The sequence below is a fragment of the Elephantulus edwardii genome, unplaced genomic scaffold (assembly GCF_000299155.1).
Source record: "Elephantulus edwardii isolate Elephantulus edwardi_28Jun2011 unplaced genomic scaffold, EleEdw1.0 scaffold00122, whole genome shotgun sequence".
NCBI lineage: Eukaryota > Metazoa > Chordata > Mammalia > Macroscelidea > Macroscelididae > Elephantulus > Elephantulus edwardii.
In genome coordinates, this window is record NW_006399872.1 from 8,642,387 (window position 1) to 8,659,873 (window position 17,487).

General features: G+C 37.9%; 1 protein-coding gene across 1 annotated transcript in view; it reads left to right on the forward strand.

Annotated features, from left to right (window-relative positions):
- The first annotated feature begins 1,953 nt into the window (after positions 1 to 1,953).
- Positions 1,954 to 17,487, forward strand: part of NFKB1 (nuclear factor of kappa light polypeptide gene enhancer in B-cells 1) — a 150,628-nt gene continuing 135,094 nt past the window's right edge. Inside the window, 3 exon segments of the mRNA XM_006893113.1 lie at positions 1,954 to 1,992; positions 8,552 to 8,627; positions 15,087 to 15,127. Of these exon segments, the coding sequence (XP_006893175.1) occupies positions 1,954 to 1,992; positions 8,552 to 8,627; positions 15,087 to 15,127 (156 nt within the window).

Genomic DNA, 17,487 nt, shown 5'->3' on the forward strand with positions numbered 1-17,487 from the left:
AGTAGTGCCTTGGATTTGAACCCAGATATGCTCAATGAAAGGCGAGAGCTCTACCACTGAGTCACAAATGCCCTCAGTTTTTTTAGCAAATATTTCCTCTACATCTGCATGAACTTACTGCTCTGTGGGAATCAGAATTGGACACTACTGTGTAGTCTACTTGGAATCTTCATGGGATTTCTCCTTCTTTACAAGTTGTGCAGATTCTCGCAAGAATCTCTGGAGACTTTTGTCTTGATTAAAATAGTGGCTGATATTCTCATTGTGTTAAAGGGTAAACTGCTTTGAAAAGAGACCAAGCAATATATTGAGTTAAAGAGCAAAGGCATTTTCCTTTCTCACATCACCACTCGTCTGAGCTTTGTAGGTGGTCAAAGTGATTCTGTCTCATAGTGTCAAAGTCTCATAGTCTGTCTCATAGTCTTCATAGGAATCCAAAATCCTTTTATGTCTTCATCTGCCATCCCCGAGGCCATTCATCATCACATAGTAGAAACAGGGTCTTCTCCAAGCCTCAGTTTTAACTAATATGAGAGAAAAAAACAAAGCATGGAGGACCTGTCAAGGGTTTTAAGCTCAGAGAAGATGTGACACAGAACAGTTCAAACATCCCACTGGCAAAAATTCCATTTTAATCACCATCTGCAATCCAAGGAATGGTTCGACTGAGCAGCCCTGTTTCCGCTGTAGCTCTCCTGCTACAGCAAGGGGAGAAGATATTTCAGTGGACAGCTATCATTCTCAGTCAGTTTCAAGCACCTATGAGTGATTTACAGATTCCAAGAAAATAAAAATAAGTTGAGGAGTGGAAACTGGAGGATTTGTCTCGGGAGATAATAAAAAAGTAATAGTGGAGTTAGCATTTGTTTAGTATTCCAATATTTTATGTCTTTATTTAACTTTTAATGTAAGATAAAGTTAGTCTACATTTAGAATAATGATAAAAGTATTTCTTGAACAAGTAAACCCACATCTCCGTGTGATTTAGATGTTAACATCATCTAACCTTGAGGCTCTTTCCTTTTATCAGGGTCTCTGGGTAGTAGCTATTGCGAGAGCCTGAAGTGAGTAAGTGTATTGCTCAGATTGATTAAATCTGGGGCTATACACTTCATAATAAGAGCTTTTGCTTGTGCCTTTTTAACTGCATTTTAACACTGCTGAGTTTTTATACAGCTTTAAAGGTGACAGGAAATGCCTGCCTTGGTGGAGACTGCAGCAGGCTTCACCTTGCACTATGCAAAGTCCCAAGCAGTTCCCTTACTATAACTGATCTTGTCTGAGTTTCTAAACTTGAAAGATTTACAGAAAACTTGGACACAGTTCTAAGACAGTCATAAAGTTTATCAGGAATTGGAAAGAACGCAAGGAGCTCGGATTGTATATCCTTGACATCTCTAGATGATAAAAAGAGACAGCTTCCAAGAGTGCAAACATGCATCATTTTTATCCAAAAGATTGAGATGTACCAAACACCAAGACACTCTTGGGAGTTTGGCATGAGGGTTCTGGATTATGTGCCAGTAGTAATTTATTTTTTCTATTATTAATTATTAATAAGCAGTAATTTTAAAGTAACTCAACTCACTCATTGCCATCAAATCAGAACTGACTCAGAGTTGATCCTCCAACAGTTTTTCAGAGGCTGTAAATTCCGTGGGAGGAAATTGCCCATCTTTTCCCCTCAGATCCACTGCTGAATTTGAACCACTAGAGAGGTGCCCTTTGCATTAGCATTGCAAAACCCTGCAGACTACGCCACCAGAACTCCTACTATTAGTCTGTAGCAAAGAGGAACTAGAACACATCTAGCTCTTTAAAGCATGTAAAAAAGATTTGTCTTTAATGAGCTAGAATAATACAGCTGACTGAATGAAAATGAGAATAGTGATGGAATTTTTAAGGTTAATTCCAGTCTTACAGTTTTGTTTTGTTTTAATATACAGCTCCAGAATGGCAGAAGACGATCCATATTTGGTAGGGCATGAACAAGTAAGTTATCATATAGTATAAACTCATTTATCATTTTATGTAACTGTGTTCATATTTAAATATACACAAAGACAACATTCAGTGTCAGGAAAATGCTAAAATTCATACAAATTTCTTTAAAATTTTTTTCAGTTTGCTGATGCCTAACATTCCATGTAAGATCAGAGAGGACTTGCCATATAAAATTAGTAACTTAAATCGTGCCACCCACACAGATTGTTGCATAAACTTGGCATATGCTTCCAATCAAACAATGACCTTTTAAATAGTTAAAGTTCATCTGATGAGGGAGACAAATTATATAGTAAATAAACCTCTGGACTTGGAATTAGATTCTGAAAAATCTCTGTGTAAGTGTTGACTACATCTTATCAGCCCTCAGCCTTGAAGAGTCAGCCAACTCTTTGTTCTTAGTCTCAGGTTTTCTTATTTGCAAAATAGGAATACAAACCCCTCCACTCACAAAACCAATTGTCATCCAATCAGTTCTGCTGCGTGGCAACATTGTACATTTCAGAGTAGATTTCCAGCCTTTCTTCTGAGGCATTTCTGGGTGGATTTGAACCCCTGGCTTTTAGAATAGTAACAGAGTATTAATTCATTACTCTACCCAGGAAGTCTTTTAACAGAGATGTGGGAAAGTCTCTATGGGAGTGAATGTACTATTGTAGCATTTTTTAAAAAGTTACCATTTCTGCTCATGGTGACCCCACTTATGCCATTGAAAATAATGTGTGTTTTCAATGTCTGATTTTTTTGAAAGCCCTTTCTTCTGAGGGCCCTCTGGATAGACTCCCCTTTCTTTAGCCCCTGAGAAATTAACTGTGGCATGACCCAGGAATGATTTGGGAGCAAAAAATTGTTTATTATTATTGTTGTTGTTATTATTATCATTATTATACCAAAGTGTGAAGGAACACTCGTCTTCTTTTGTCCTTGCTTCATAGTAGGAAAGATTTTATAATTGGAAAGAATTTATTGCTATCTTTTATTAATTTGGAAAACTTCCAAGTCTACCGAAATATTGAAAAGTGGACAAATCTTCCCATAAATTTACTAGTTAATAACATTTTGCTTCTCTTTCCCTATTTATGGAGAAATTGTACTTTATATAAATGTAAAAGGATGGCACAAATGATTAAGCAGAGGCACCTTGGAAGAAAGACTGACAATTTGCCTGCAAAAGATCACAACCTTGAAAACTGTATGGAATGCAGCTCTATTCTGACACATGGAGTTGCTATGCATCAGAATTGACTAAATGTCAACTGATTTATAAATGTATATTTATGTATTAAATATATATGTGCATACGCATATACTTTTTTTAATGATCCATTTGAAAGCAATTTTCAGACTCAGGGAGCTCTGGTGACCTGTTGTTGATTGTTGATGAGTTGAGCACAACTCATAGCAACCCTACGAACAAAAGACCTGAAGCCTTTCTTATAGCTATCGTCATTTCTCAAAGTTCATAGAGTTTCCAGAGACATGTTGTTTAGGAAGTGGATTTCACTCCTGCTTCCACATGTGTCTTAATCTGGGAGCTCCAACAAACACTGTCCACCATGGGTAACCATTATGGCATTTGGCACCCCAGTGGCACAGAGTTCAGCATCACAGCCACTCCAGGTTACCTCAGTACAGAAAATTGACAGACCAGTGGGACACCACTGAGAAGAACGTTCCTCAAAATTATAATTACCCTAGGCCTGAGAGCCCTCCAGGAGGTGGTGTTGACTCTAAATAAGAGGCTTAAGTAAAAAACAACCAAATATTCCATGTGACCATCAACCAAAACAAGAGAGCCCAGGTTTTTAGAGTAGGACTGCTTCCCCAAGTCTCCCTTTCATCTGTCGTTGTTGTTAAGTGCCATGGTGTGGAGTCAAGTATGACTCATAATGACTCTATGAACAAAAGACCTGAACCCTGTTCTATAACTATCATTGTTTCTCTATGTTCATAGTTTCCAGAGGCATGTGGTTTAGGAAGTGGATGAACTCCTGCTTCCAAACCTGAATCAATCTGGGAGCTTCACCAAAACCGCCCACCATGGGTAACTATTATGGTATTTGACAGATATACGGTACAATGTTCAGCATCACAACAACTCCAGTTTACTTCAGAAAAGTAAATAGACCACTGCCATACCATTTAAAAGAATGTTCATTCCCAAATTAGTTAACATTTGGTGGCATAGAGGGTAAAATATCTGCCAACCTAAATACATATAGTTCAAGTTTATAAGCTGTTCTGCCAGAGAAAGATGGGGTCTCCTCTCCAGCGATTTATAGTTTCTTAAACAAGCTGGTGGGTCAATTATGAGTCAGTTCCATCTTGATAGCCTGTAAAACAACAGGGTAATTGCCAGAATTCCTGGGTAACACATACGGTTAAACATTTGGCTGATAAATGAAAAGTTTGCAGTTCAAACTCACGCTGAAGTATCTCAGAAGAAAAGAGGGCAGCAGTCTTTCTAAACGGTGATAGCCTGGAAAACCTCGTGGAGTGCTTCAGCTCTGCGCACAGGGATTGCGGTGAGTCAGAATCAGTTCGATGACAAGTAACAAAAATTACATGGAGTTACAGTGGCAAAATTGAAAAGTTCATGTAGTGATTTTAAGAAGTGTTTAAAACTCTGACCTGTATCCATTTACTATTTAGTCAAACATTGCTGTACCGCACATTGACTAAATGAGAGTACAAAAACAAGTGATACATAGAATCTACTTTGAGGAACTCACCATTCTCTTAAGAGGGACAGACACATAGATGTAAAAAGAGCAAGGGCTGTGTGAGGACGCCATATCTGGCCTTTACAGAATCTACAAAGAGGAACTGTCTCTGTCAATAATACAGTAATCCAAAATCAATTCCCATGAGGTCAGACATGTCCCTAAGGCTCCCACATCTCTTTCTTCTCATCCCTACACTGGTCTTACTGTTCTCCTGGGTTTGAAATCCATTGAGATCGTTCACAGACCACATAGAACCATATTAGGGAAGTCAAAGGCTATAATTCAGGTTAGTAGGAGGACAGCTACTGGCTTGTGCTCTCAGACACTGTAGCCTTCAGCCTCATTGCTTTTGGTTCTTATTGTTAGGCCCTCACAGATAGATTTGAAGTATTCTTATTGTTTATAGCTCTCCCCCCGCCCCCAAATACTCCAACAAACTTGAACAAAGGCTCTTAGCTGTGCTTCTCCAGGAGGTAGCAGTCCCAAAGTCTGCGCTTCTTCTCATGTTAGGTCTCTAGTTCTCTGCCTTTGGCTGCGGTGGTTGCTGCTCCTGTAAACCCTGGTCTGACTAGTGCAAGAATCTCTGATCCTAGCGGACATACTGCATTCTCTTGCTGCTTCTTTGCTGCTGGTGAAACTTTAAAAATCTGCCACAGAATCTCTTCAGTTTAGGGGCAAGACTAGCCAGTCCTCTTCGAGAGAGGCTGACACACCTTATTCACATATTGCCACCCAGCCACATGGCAATGTCAAACTCAATTTCTAAGAAATCTATTTTGAATGATAGTGCCTTACTACCACAGCTCCCTAGAGACACAGTTTCCATATGATGATGAATGCAATGATCAGCATAGTGTGGAACAGAAAATGTTAAGAAAGATCATGCAGTCCTGCCAAGATGGAAAAAAAAGCAGGCTTACGTAGGACTTTATACAGGTCTGTTTAAACTGGATTTTTGAACGTGTCATTTGGTAGGCTACACTAGGATGAAAGGAAGCATTCTAGGAGAGGGAATGTTAGTTCCAGAACAGTGTAGCTGTCCATCGTTGTTTCACGTTTTAAAAATTAGCAGCAAACTGCCTGGAAAAGAAGTATTTTCCAAGTTTATGCATGCAGATAATCAGAAAATAAAATCAAAGGTGAAATTCTTTTGAAGGGATCTGTTATGTGTTCTATAAGCAAAATAAGTCCATATAGCATTCCTTACTCTTGGTTATGCTCTAATAGGCATAGACATTAAGATACTTCTTTCTAATTTTATTGTAAGAATGGTAATACAGGGTAAATCTAGGAGCATTTTCTTTGCTAACAGTATGAAAGATGTTTGATTATTCAAATTATAAAAGCCCTTCTTTTACCTTTCACTTTTAATGTGCCATCTCTAACAATTAAAGGCAAGCTCTAACCAGCATGCAGGTTGTTTCTGCTTGGTTGTAAACCATGCTTTCCTGTCTGTGCACAGGAAATCGTATCACCAAGAGATGGCTCTTTATGCCACACAAGAGTAAAACATGCCGAAAACACTCATTTGGAAAGTTTTTCTTTCGAAAAAAGGTGGTGAACATTTATGTGATCATCAGCAACAGGGCCAAGGCTTCTTCTTAGAGGAGGGAACTTTAAATGTTGTTATTTTCCCTTTGCTTTGAGCTTTTTGCGTCATATTTCATGTTTTCCTCTGTGCAAGAGTGTAGTCTGTAATTTGCTCACCACTCCCAATATCATAATCATTACAAGCTGCAGCACAACGCAACTTCTCTCATCTTTGAAGCAGAATATCTATCTCTGTCTTTCCCTCCTCACATGAGGGTTTTTGCCTTGTAACCAGTGGAAAGATGGGGAAGGAGAATTTTTTCCCCCCTGCCTGGTCCTTTTTCTGCTCTGAGACTGATAGTCTCTTTAAGGTGGAGTCTTTTTTACATTAACGTTTTCTTTCAATTCCTTTTATTTCCTTTTCAGAGTACAGTGAGTAGCATCAAGGAGCCAAGCACCGAAGTGGAATAAACATGTCGTTTGCTCATTTGAAATGTTGTTCACCTAACAGTTAGATCTGAAGTATTCTTAATTTAAGCCTTTGAGTTTTCTATTCTGATTTATTTGTGTACAGTAGGTCCTTAGGTACCCAAGTCCACTTGTAATTTATAAATAAAAACATGGAGGCAAATTTTACTGCTGTTTTTGTTTGCTTGCTTTCTAAGTACTGTTTCTGGCACACTTATAAAAGAGTGATGCATTGTTGGGTCTGTGTTTTCCACAGACATTTCATATTGGTGACTTCTTTAGGCTGAAACAAAGGACAAGTTTAAAATATAAATTTGAAGTCCTAAACCAAATGCAAAGAAAAATTCATTCTTGTGATAAGTAATAATTAGTAATTATCTGGATCAAGATAATTCTCAAGATCAAATGATTTTTTTTAAAAAAATGGGTTTCCCACAGCGTCCCTTTTCAGCAGGAAGTAGCTAAGAGAATACGCCGTCCCCTTTTCCTTATGACTCAGGGTGAAGTCTCTCTCAGGGAGGAGTGATAGGGAATGGCAAAGGATACACTGACAAAGAAGATTAATCAGAACTGGCTTTGACAAGCACTGTGGCATTTGGACAAGAACAAACTGGGAGGAGGGTAGAGAGAATAGTGCAACAATGAATGAGTGGAAGCCCAAAATCTCTGTAAATGTTTATGAAAATTAATAAAATATAATTAATTATAGAGAAAAAAAAATGGGTTTCATGCCCACTGTATGAGTTAACCCTTGCTACTCTAATAGATTCCAACCAGGAATTTATTTGAAGGAGAAGGATAGCATTTAATTTTGGGCAGGGTAGTTATCATGTTCCCATTTAAAAGGTATTTTTCATCACTCCCTGGCTCTCCTAGTTGTTGGCATTCAGACTTGAAGGATTAACTTCTCCGTCACAATCATCTTACTATTAACTGCTCAGGATAGTGCATAAACCAGCTACTTCATGCCTTTATTTTCCCATGCTGCCTTAGATAGCCATTTTCTAATTTGTCCCTCCTTATCAAACAAGTACTATGAGGACACAGCATGTTCCTTTCTCTGAAGAATCTTCTATTAGCATTGGTACTTTGAGAATCTGCATCCATAAACAAAATTCAATCCAGAGTAAATCAGACTGCAGCACTTCATACCAGCTCACAGTGTAGCATCTGATCAGCTTCTGGTCAGCTCATCCATTGCCTTGGACACCAGTTGCAAGCTCAGGGGTCCACACATCTTGCTGTGTTACAGAATGGCTGGTCCCTTTACTCTTAGCTGCTCTTAGCCAGAGACATGGCCTGTGAATTATCAGTGTACCAACCGACGGATCACTTCACAGAGCTCCTGACCGACTCATGAGCTTTGGTTACCTTCCAGTCTTGCAAAGTGGCTCTTGATGGATGGGCTCTGGCTTTCCCAGCCACAGTGCTCTCAAAGACACTTTGCTCCAATTTTAAATTTTAGCTCTATTCTGATTTTAATATTTTTGAAAGAGTATAGCTTTCAAATCTTACACTCAGCAAGTATTTTTACACACTCTGTGATAGCATACCACTGGGTTCATAAGATAAAATAGTAGGTAAGACAAACTAGGTCTTTGCCTCTATAGACTTTATAGCTGGGTTATCCCTCACAAATCCCTTTTCACATAAACCTAGCTCAGCCTCAAAGTATTTTTAAGATTTTGATTTGAAATATTTCATATTTTTATTTTGGCTTTAGTTTGGGTTCCTGTAATTATGTTTTAAGTAAGCTAAATTAAAAATTTTAATGCAAAGTTTAGGAAATAATGATTGAAAGATATTCTTTCTCTTCTTTACAGATGTTTCACTTAGATCCAATGAATTCTGGAATATTTAATCCAGAAATGTTTCAACCAGAGATGCCACTACCAACAGGTAAGAAAACTAATCCCTGTTGCTCTGTTTTGGCGTTTCCCCCCCACTTTGTGAAATTCTGAATTTACCCTGATTTAGAAATTCAGAAATGCACTTAGAAATGAAATGGTTATTATGGCTTAAAACCCTATTTTTTAGTTTATTTTACTGAAAAAAAATTTTTGCACAAAACTCCTTCTTCTCACTTATCCATTGACTGACTCATTGTTAACATGTACTGAAACAGATACGTGCTAGAGTGGTTCAGCACTTTCTTTATTCTGATGCTGAACTCTTCAACCTTCTTCATCAGTGTAAAGGATTTTCTTTCCTTCCATCTTATTACTGGGTTCACTTTAACCTGTAGATTCACATGAGGCAGTCCACAGTCTTCCCTTATGTTCCAAAAGCATTGACATGAGGACTTTGCTGTGTCCCAGGCAATAGGAAAACAGTGTTACAAAAGCTAAAAAAATCTTCCTAGCAGAAAAATTGCCTTTAAAAAAACCCATTAACTTTACATTCTGAACAGTTGGATAAAACTCATGAAAATAATCATAATCTTTTTTCACCAGTAATACTTCTTTATATTCTTCCCATTCACTTGTTTTTAGCCTTACATTAATGATCAGACAAATAAACTCATTTGGTTTCTTTTATTTATTAGTGTGTGTGTATATATATAAAGCAGTACGTTTGATAGACAGTGAGATTGGCCCAGGATATAGAAGGATTTAGAGCTATTGTTCGAGGGTCACCATGCATCATTGTTGACTAGATGGCATATAACAACAATAACAAACATATATATTATAAAGGAGCTCTGGCGGCCTATTGGTAAGAAGCTTTGCTACAATCCCAAAGGCATGAGGTTCAAATCTTCCAGGTGCTCTGTGGGAGAAGAGATATCTCCTCTCATGTGATTTACTATTTCTGAATACCTGCTCTAGAGCACACAACAATATATATTATCTATGTATTTTGAATATATAAGACCTTCGACAAGATTTATTGGTACAGTGACTGCAACAAATGAGCTTGAGCATGATAAATTTCATGAGAATAGCACAGGATAGGGCATGGTTTCCATCTGCTGTTCATAGGGTCAGTATGAGTCATAGCTCTGATAAGCTTAACAATAATCCTCAAGCCATGTGCGCGTACACACACACACACACACACGTAGAGATATACTAGTTTATACATAAAGTATGATGATATTTTTCATGTTCTGCTTTAGCTCCTTATATCACCAGTAGAATTTAACCAATGTTCAAAAGGAATATAAGTGAATTATGGAGGTAGTGTAGAAAACAGGAAGTTTTATAAGCATTGAAGTGAAAATAACATGCTGTTTTATTTATGTTGGACTTCCTTATTCTCTTTGGAAGGTTTTATCCAGTTTGTACCATTCTCATTGAAAGTTGCTATTATCTCCCTGACACCTTTTTCCCCATTTAAAGATAAAAATGCTTTTCTTGATTTTTTAAAAAATCTATTATATCTCTAAGAATTCATGGAAAGGAAAAACATATTTTCTGTATTCTTCATCTATACTGATACAGTTGTTGAGGCCTTTCTTATTTACTCCACAAAATGTGGGGGTTTTTTTTCAGGCTACCATATCTGAGATCTTCGAAGGTGATGCCCAATGTGAGCTCTAGGTTTCCTTCCTGTTGTCGCTAAGTACCATCAAATTGGTTCCAACGCTTAGAGATCCTGTCTACCGCAGAACAAAACACCATCCCATCCTGCTCCATGCACACAAGTCTCTGCTGTGCTTCAGCCCGCTGTTGCAGTCACAGTGTCAGTCTGTAATTCTGAGGATCTTCCTCTTTTTTGCTGGACTTCACCAGTCCCCGGGAGGAACTGGTCCCTCTTGATAACATGCCCCAAAGTACGTGAGATGAATTCTCACCATCCTCACTTTTCAATCTGCTTCCTGTGTACAAGTAATGAGTCTTGGTAAATTTTATGCTTCCTGTGAACTTTTCTAACTCTAAATTCTTTTTCTTAGTGTTAATGCCTGATTCATGTTTTAAGAGCTGGGTTCTGCTCTCAGAAATTAGATATTTTCATTGAATGTTTGTGAATGCCAAATAGGATCATAGCCAGATGTTTTCATTTCTTCAATTTTATGGACAAAATAAATAGATTATGAAAAGAACTAACTCAGTAAGCACTGTTAACAAAACTTAATGTTATATACATATTATTAAACTTTAACATTTGAAAAAACTTCTTCATTATATATTACAGTCTCATTTTCTGGTGGTTATTACCCAGTTTTTAATCTATTTTCCTTTGCTGTGAGTTTCCTCTTGTAGCCAAAGCTTCATAATCTACTGTGTAAGAAAATATTATTTACATTTTAAAGGAGTAGAGGGATTACCTAAACTTGTAATTTTATGTGGATTTTCTCTGTTACCTTTGACGTTAACTTAAAATACAAAACCATTAGTAGTTTTACTGCTTCTTGAAAACCATATGGATTAGGGTATTATTGTGAAGTTTCTAATATTAAGCTGTAATTTACATTTTTCTGCACAGTGGAGTGTTATTTTCAACTGCACTGAAATGAGGCCTAAGGAAAATTGGCCTTAAAACAAGCATGTGTATATCAAATCTAATTTTCTAGTTGATTTTGCTCTTGAGTATATTCCCTGAAAGAGAAAAATACAGTCTTTCTTTAATAAAAAAGTTTCCAAACCTTGAAATTTTACCTATTTCAAGGAAATTAAATCTTATGGGGGGAAAAAGAATAGCTAACTAGCAAATATTTGAAAGAGAGTTAATAAAAAGTGAGAGCTTGTAGTTTTAATGTAAAAATGTTTTCTTGTTTATTGTTATGTGCCCTTCAGTTGCAACTAACTCATAGTTGACCTTCCATTAGGTTTTTGGAGGCTATAAATCTCACAGGAGATTGCCTCTGCTGAGCAGCTGGTGGGTTCAGATCTCATGCCTTCAAATGGACAAGGCAACTCCTTACCACTAGGCCGGCCACCAGAGCTCCCTTAAAAATGTTCTAGGCCCTTTATATTTCCTGTGGCTTCTTTTCCAAATGTTTCTTTCTCAGAACTCTGTTCTCTTGACATATGTTTAGCATTATAGAGAAGATATGCTCATGAGTGTATGGGTTTTCTCATCTGTATGTTGTATGGTGCTGAGTTGATTTTTAAACTCGTGGCACCCCAGTATGACAGAGAAGAACTTCTCCATAGAGTTTCCTGTGCAGTAATCATTACAGGAGCAGATCACCAAAATCTTTTCTCCTGCAGTGAATCAGGTAGATTCGAGCCTCTCATCTTTCGATTAGTGTCTAAGCTATTACCCATTGTATTAACAGAGCCCCTTAGGTTGTATATTTTGTTATTAAAAACCTCAAACTCGTTGTTGTCAACTCTGAAACAACAGATAGCTGACCTTCGAGCAGATTGTCAGAGTCTGTAAATAAGAAGGCAGAAGATTGCTCACCCTTCTCCCATGGAGCGAGATTTAGACTCCTCGGGTCACGATAGCTCCCTTACATTGTAATTATGTATGTCGAGCCCTTTCATTGTTATTATGTACATCAGTCCATGTATGTTGTTATGTGTCATTGAGCAGAACTGACTCATAGCTGACCCTCCAGAGGGTTTTCAGGTACATTAAATCACATGGGAGGATATTGCCCATATTTCTCCCACGGAGCATCTGGTGCATTCAGACCACATCCTATCTCATCCCTGTATATAATGATATGAAGTGCCGCTTGGTCCCGTGCCAGCCTCAGAATCCTTGCTGTATTTGCACCCATTGTGCAGTCACTGTTTCAGTTCATCTTGTTGAAATTCTTTTCTCACTGACCATTTACTTTAACAAGCAAGGTTGTTGATTAGTAGTGTATAAATATTCTTCTTTCTAATTTGTCATTGTTGTTGTTGTTAATTGCCTTCAAGTCAGGCACAACTCACAGTGACCCTATGAACAAAAGGGCTGAAGCCCCTCTGCAAGTATCGACATTTATCAAAGTTCATCGAGTTTCCGGAGACATGTTGTTTAGGAAGTGGGTGATTTGGCATTAGGCTTTATGCATTTTTTTTAAATTTTAATCTTATTGTTTGTTTATTTTAAAATTCTGCCTTCTTTTCTAAAAGTGGTTTGAAATTTCTAAAAAAGTAATTTTATGTCAAAAATAGAACCTAGTCTACCTAAATTATGCTATCTTGGCCAGATACTCCCCATTTTTCAAGACTTCCCTGTGAATTTTCTTGAAGGATAACAAGAGATAATTATGGATTTGTTTCCCACAGTTCTCTAACCTGTCCTGAATCGTAATACTGACTTTGTTGTTGTTGTTTTTAAGTGCCTTTAAGTCGTAGGCGACTCATAGCGACCCTGTGAACGAAAGTCCTCAACACTTGTGTGACTTTCATCCTTTGTCCAGGTTCATAGGTTTCTGGAGGCAAGCTATTACAGAAGTGGATGCCACTGCTGCTTCCAAGCTTGTTTTAATCAGGGAGCTCCACCCAGCACCGTCCACCATGGGTAACCATTATTGCATTTGATACATCAGTGTCACAGTGTTCAGCTTCACAGCAACCACAGGTTACCTCTGTACAGCAAGTGGACACACCAGGGCTCTACGACCTAGAAGAATGTTTGACCAAAAACAATGAAAAACAGGCCTGAGAGGCACAGATTAGAGTCACCCACCTTTGGCTTGGTAGCATCACTTTTGGTCCACTAGGCCAACTGGTCTCTCTGTGTTATTAAGTGCCATCAAGTCATAGACGACTCATAGTTCCAACCTGAAGGCTTATCTCATCTTCATAAATTTATTTATTTAAAATAGTAAGTCTTTTAAAAGAATAGATTTACTATTGCTTAAGGGTAAGGATAGAGTATAACTGACAACTTCTAGCAATATTGGCCAGGAAGGAAAAAGAGAAAGCACAAAATACCATTATAGAAGTGAAAGATAGAAATGCACCACTCTCTGAAGATGTTAAAAGTAAGAATATTGTAAACCATTTTATTTCAATAAATCTTTACATCATAAGAGACTAGAAATTTCTTAAATATAAAGTTTATTCCTTTTGTCTAGCACTAAACACCTATAATGTACACTCAAAGAAGTAAGAAACACCAAACATTTTTATTTCTTTTTTAACTGTGAGTTATTTACTGTTAACACAGAAACTAGTGGGAAAGTTCAGATGTTTCATCATATTCTGCATATTTGTACCACTGCTCCCTGAGATTCTGATTTGCCTTTGAATTTCCAAGGTCTAATATGAAGTATGGATTGAGCATCTAATTTTTTGATGTTTATATAGGAATTAATTGGCACAAAACTCAATTAAACTGTTCTTTTTTAGGGTTTTATAAAAATACCTATACGGTTATTGACACAGTATTAAAACTTTTTCATAAAACCACCTATCTGAATCAGCCATTGCTGTGGAGTCAGAATATGACTCATAGCTGACTCTCTAGTGGGTTTACAAAACTCTAAACCACACAGAAAAAAGAGCTACTAGTGGATTCAGGTTGCCAGAGGCACTGCGTTTGAGTTAGCAGCACAACTCCTTACAGCCTACAAATCCACGATGTTAATTAAACCACATTTAAGAGAAGAAAGAAGATAGGTGAGGAAGTGAAGGCATGAAAGTAATAGCTATGGATTCAGGTAAGGGGGAAAGCTAAACAAGAAAAGAAAACACAAAAAAACATAGTGTAAAGCAGCAGGTAGCCTGAAATCAAAGTCTGTATTGCACATATGGAGGATTTAGGTCACATCAGTCATATTCTCTTTAAAAATGGGTTGATGTTTGCCATCAAGTTGGAACTGACCCATAGCTGATCCTTGAATGGGTTTTCAGAGGCAGTAAATCACTTGGGAGGAAAATGCCCATCCTTCTCTCTTGGAGCAACTGGTGGATTTGAACAGTGTACTTCTTACCAGTAGGCCACCAAAATAATTAATAATGTCAAAACAAAAGAAAATGGCATAGTGCACAAGAGGTCGGTACTTTTAAGATGGTGCAGTGATTAAAGAACTCCATAGGGGGGAAAAAAAGATGTATTATTTTGATTCTGGGAAACTAAATGGAACAACTCGACAGTTTTATAGGGTTATTTTGTGTTAGAGTCACATAGGTGGATGGCAGTAGGTTTGGTTTTGTGTTGTTTTTAAGATGCTCAGTTAGAATATACAAATGCTTGCCTGCATCATTTTTTTGTGTTGGGTTTGGACAAGGTGCCATCACTAATAAACACTTATTTATGGTGGCACTCTGAAGGTATAACTTGATAATTAAAATAAGGATAAATTTAATATTTTTAAAGAGGCAACAGAATTCTGTCTTTGTAGAGTTTTAGCTGAAAAGTTAAAACCTCTATTTAGAAACATAATTTCAGGTTTTTACTTGCTTTATATTTCTTACCAAATTTGAGAAGCCTCACAGTTTCTTTTGGTTTGTTTGTTGTGTTTTTTAGCAGATGGCCCATATCTTCAAATATTAGAGCAACCTAAACAGGTAAGAAAATTAAAGGGGTGGGACGTTTTATTTAAATGTTACACCAGTAAGTCTAATATTAAAATCTCAAGCACTGGATAGTAGTGACTGAATTTTATGGAAAAAGTGGCTTATCTGGAAGCACAAGTTTTGTTCATCCTTCTTACATTTCTTTGTGCGGTCCTTTAGTCTTTCTCCTGCCTCACAGCATAGTCCTGTAAATCTCTGGTTACTTATAGACCTTTGCTATCTGGAGCTTTCATTACCAATTTAGTTTATCAGACATTCCCAGGAAAGATACTGTCTGTCTGTATACATTGTCATTTGTAAAGAATACACATACATGAAGTACACATATGTTAAATTCCACCCATTAGTCATCTCCGTATGCTCCCACATGTAGTATTTAGCCTTTAATCTCTGTTAGGAACTCTAGCCTTTTAAACAAAACTCTGTCTTCAGAATGTGTAACTTAAATTACTAATAGTACCAGTAAGAAGTGGCTTGGGTACTAAAATAGCAATTATACAGCATTCTATGTAGTGTTCGTTTTATACTCAGCTGCTTTAGAGTCGGAGAGGAGAATATTTATCAAGTTCTAAGTCTTACCACTAGATTCTTTTGAGGCTAACTAGAATTTGAAGTAGCCCCCTCACCATGTCCCAGTGTTGTAGATAAATATTTATTGGAAGATGAATGGGACCAGTGCTTTGAAAGAAGAGGCGTGAAAATCTTTAATTTTTTCCTGAAAGAGATTTCATGGTATAAAACCAAATACATTAATATGGGGGGGGGGAGTGGAAAATAAAGGAGATTTCAATTGTTCGGGGCTGGAAGTAATCATATAGTATCCTAGAATGAGAACAAAATTAGGAAGCCAAGTAGAGGCTGAGATGACTAGCTCTACCTGTTATAGTGGCATCAATGGTGTGGTTTCCTACTGCTTCAGTAAAAGAAATGCCACAGATAGTGGTTTTAAAGAACAGAAACTTATTTTCTTGCAAATCAAAAGGCAGAAGTTCGAGCTCCTGGCATTGACTGTCTAGGGAGAGGCTCCTTCTATATCCACTCTGTGAGGAAATCTTTGACTCAGCTTCTCTAGCCCTGGCATTCCCTGGTTTCATGGCAATCTCCACATGCCATCTCTCTTCCCCATTTGAGTTTGCTGTGACTAATCGGCTTTTATCTCTCTCATAAATGATAAGATTTAAGACCCATACTACACTCCACTGGCCTCTTTAACATAACAAAGAACACCCTATTCCCAGATGAATCACATGCTAAGTATGGATGTTAGGATTCCAAGACAATGAACTCTAGTAATTACCTTTCCTAAATATTTTTTGAATCTCAAGTGAGTATAGCACTTTTACGTTGTGTCACATTTTAACACATGCTTTGTTGTTGTTATGTGCCATGAACTCACCTGTGACTCATAGCTACCCTATGTACAACAGCCCTAAACCCTGCTCTATCTTTTGCCACTCTTATAGTCTCCGACACACCTATCTCCATTACCCCAGTCACTGAATCAATCCGTTTCATCGAGAGTCTTCCTCTCCTGTGCTGTCCCTCCATCCTCCCAAGCATGGTGTCCCTCTCCAAGGACTGACCCTCCTTGCAACATGTCCAAAGTATGCCAGATGAATCTTCAGAATCCTTGCCTCCAAGGAGAAGCCTCCTTTCACCCTCTCCAGAATGAACCTGTTTGTTCTCCTAGCAGTGCATGGTATATTCAGTACTCTTCAGCACCACAGCTCAAAGACATTAGTTCTCCTTCTATCATCCCTAGTCATTGTCCAGCTCTTTGATGCATAGCAAGTAACTGCAAAGACCATGACCTATATGAGGTGCACTCTAGTCTCCAGACTGACATCGTTGCTCTTCAGTACTTTGGAGAGGTCTCTGACAGCAGGCTTTCTCAATGCATTTGATCTTTTAATTTCCTGGCTGCTAGTACCAAGAGTGTTGATTATAGAGCCAACCAAACTGAAGCTGTCAACAATCTCAGTCTCTTCACCATCTATCATGATGCTGCCAGTCAGCCCAGTGGTGATAATTTTTGTTTTCCTGATATTGAGCGTCAGTCCATATTGAAGGCTGAAGTCCTTGACTTTCTGCAGCAAGCACTTCAGGTCCTCCTTCATTTCAGCAAGCAGGGTTGTGTGATCTGCATAATGCAGATTATTGATGAGACTACCTCCAATCCTCATACCACACTTCTCATAGAGCCCAGCCTCATGGATACTCTGTTCCACATATAGATTGAAAAGATATGGAGATAGGACACATCCTTGACTCACACCCTTCCCTATTTTGAACCATGCAGTGTTTCCTTGTTCTGTTCTGATGATTGTCTCCTGGTCCAAGTATAAGTTTTG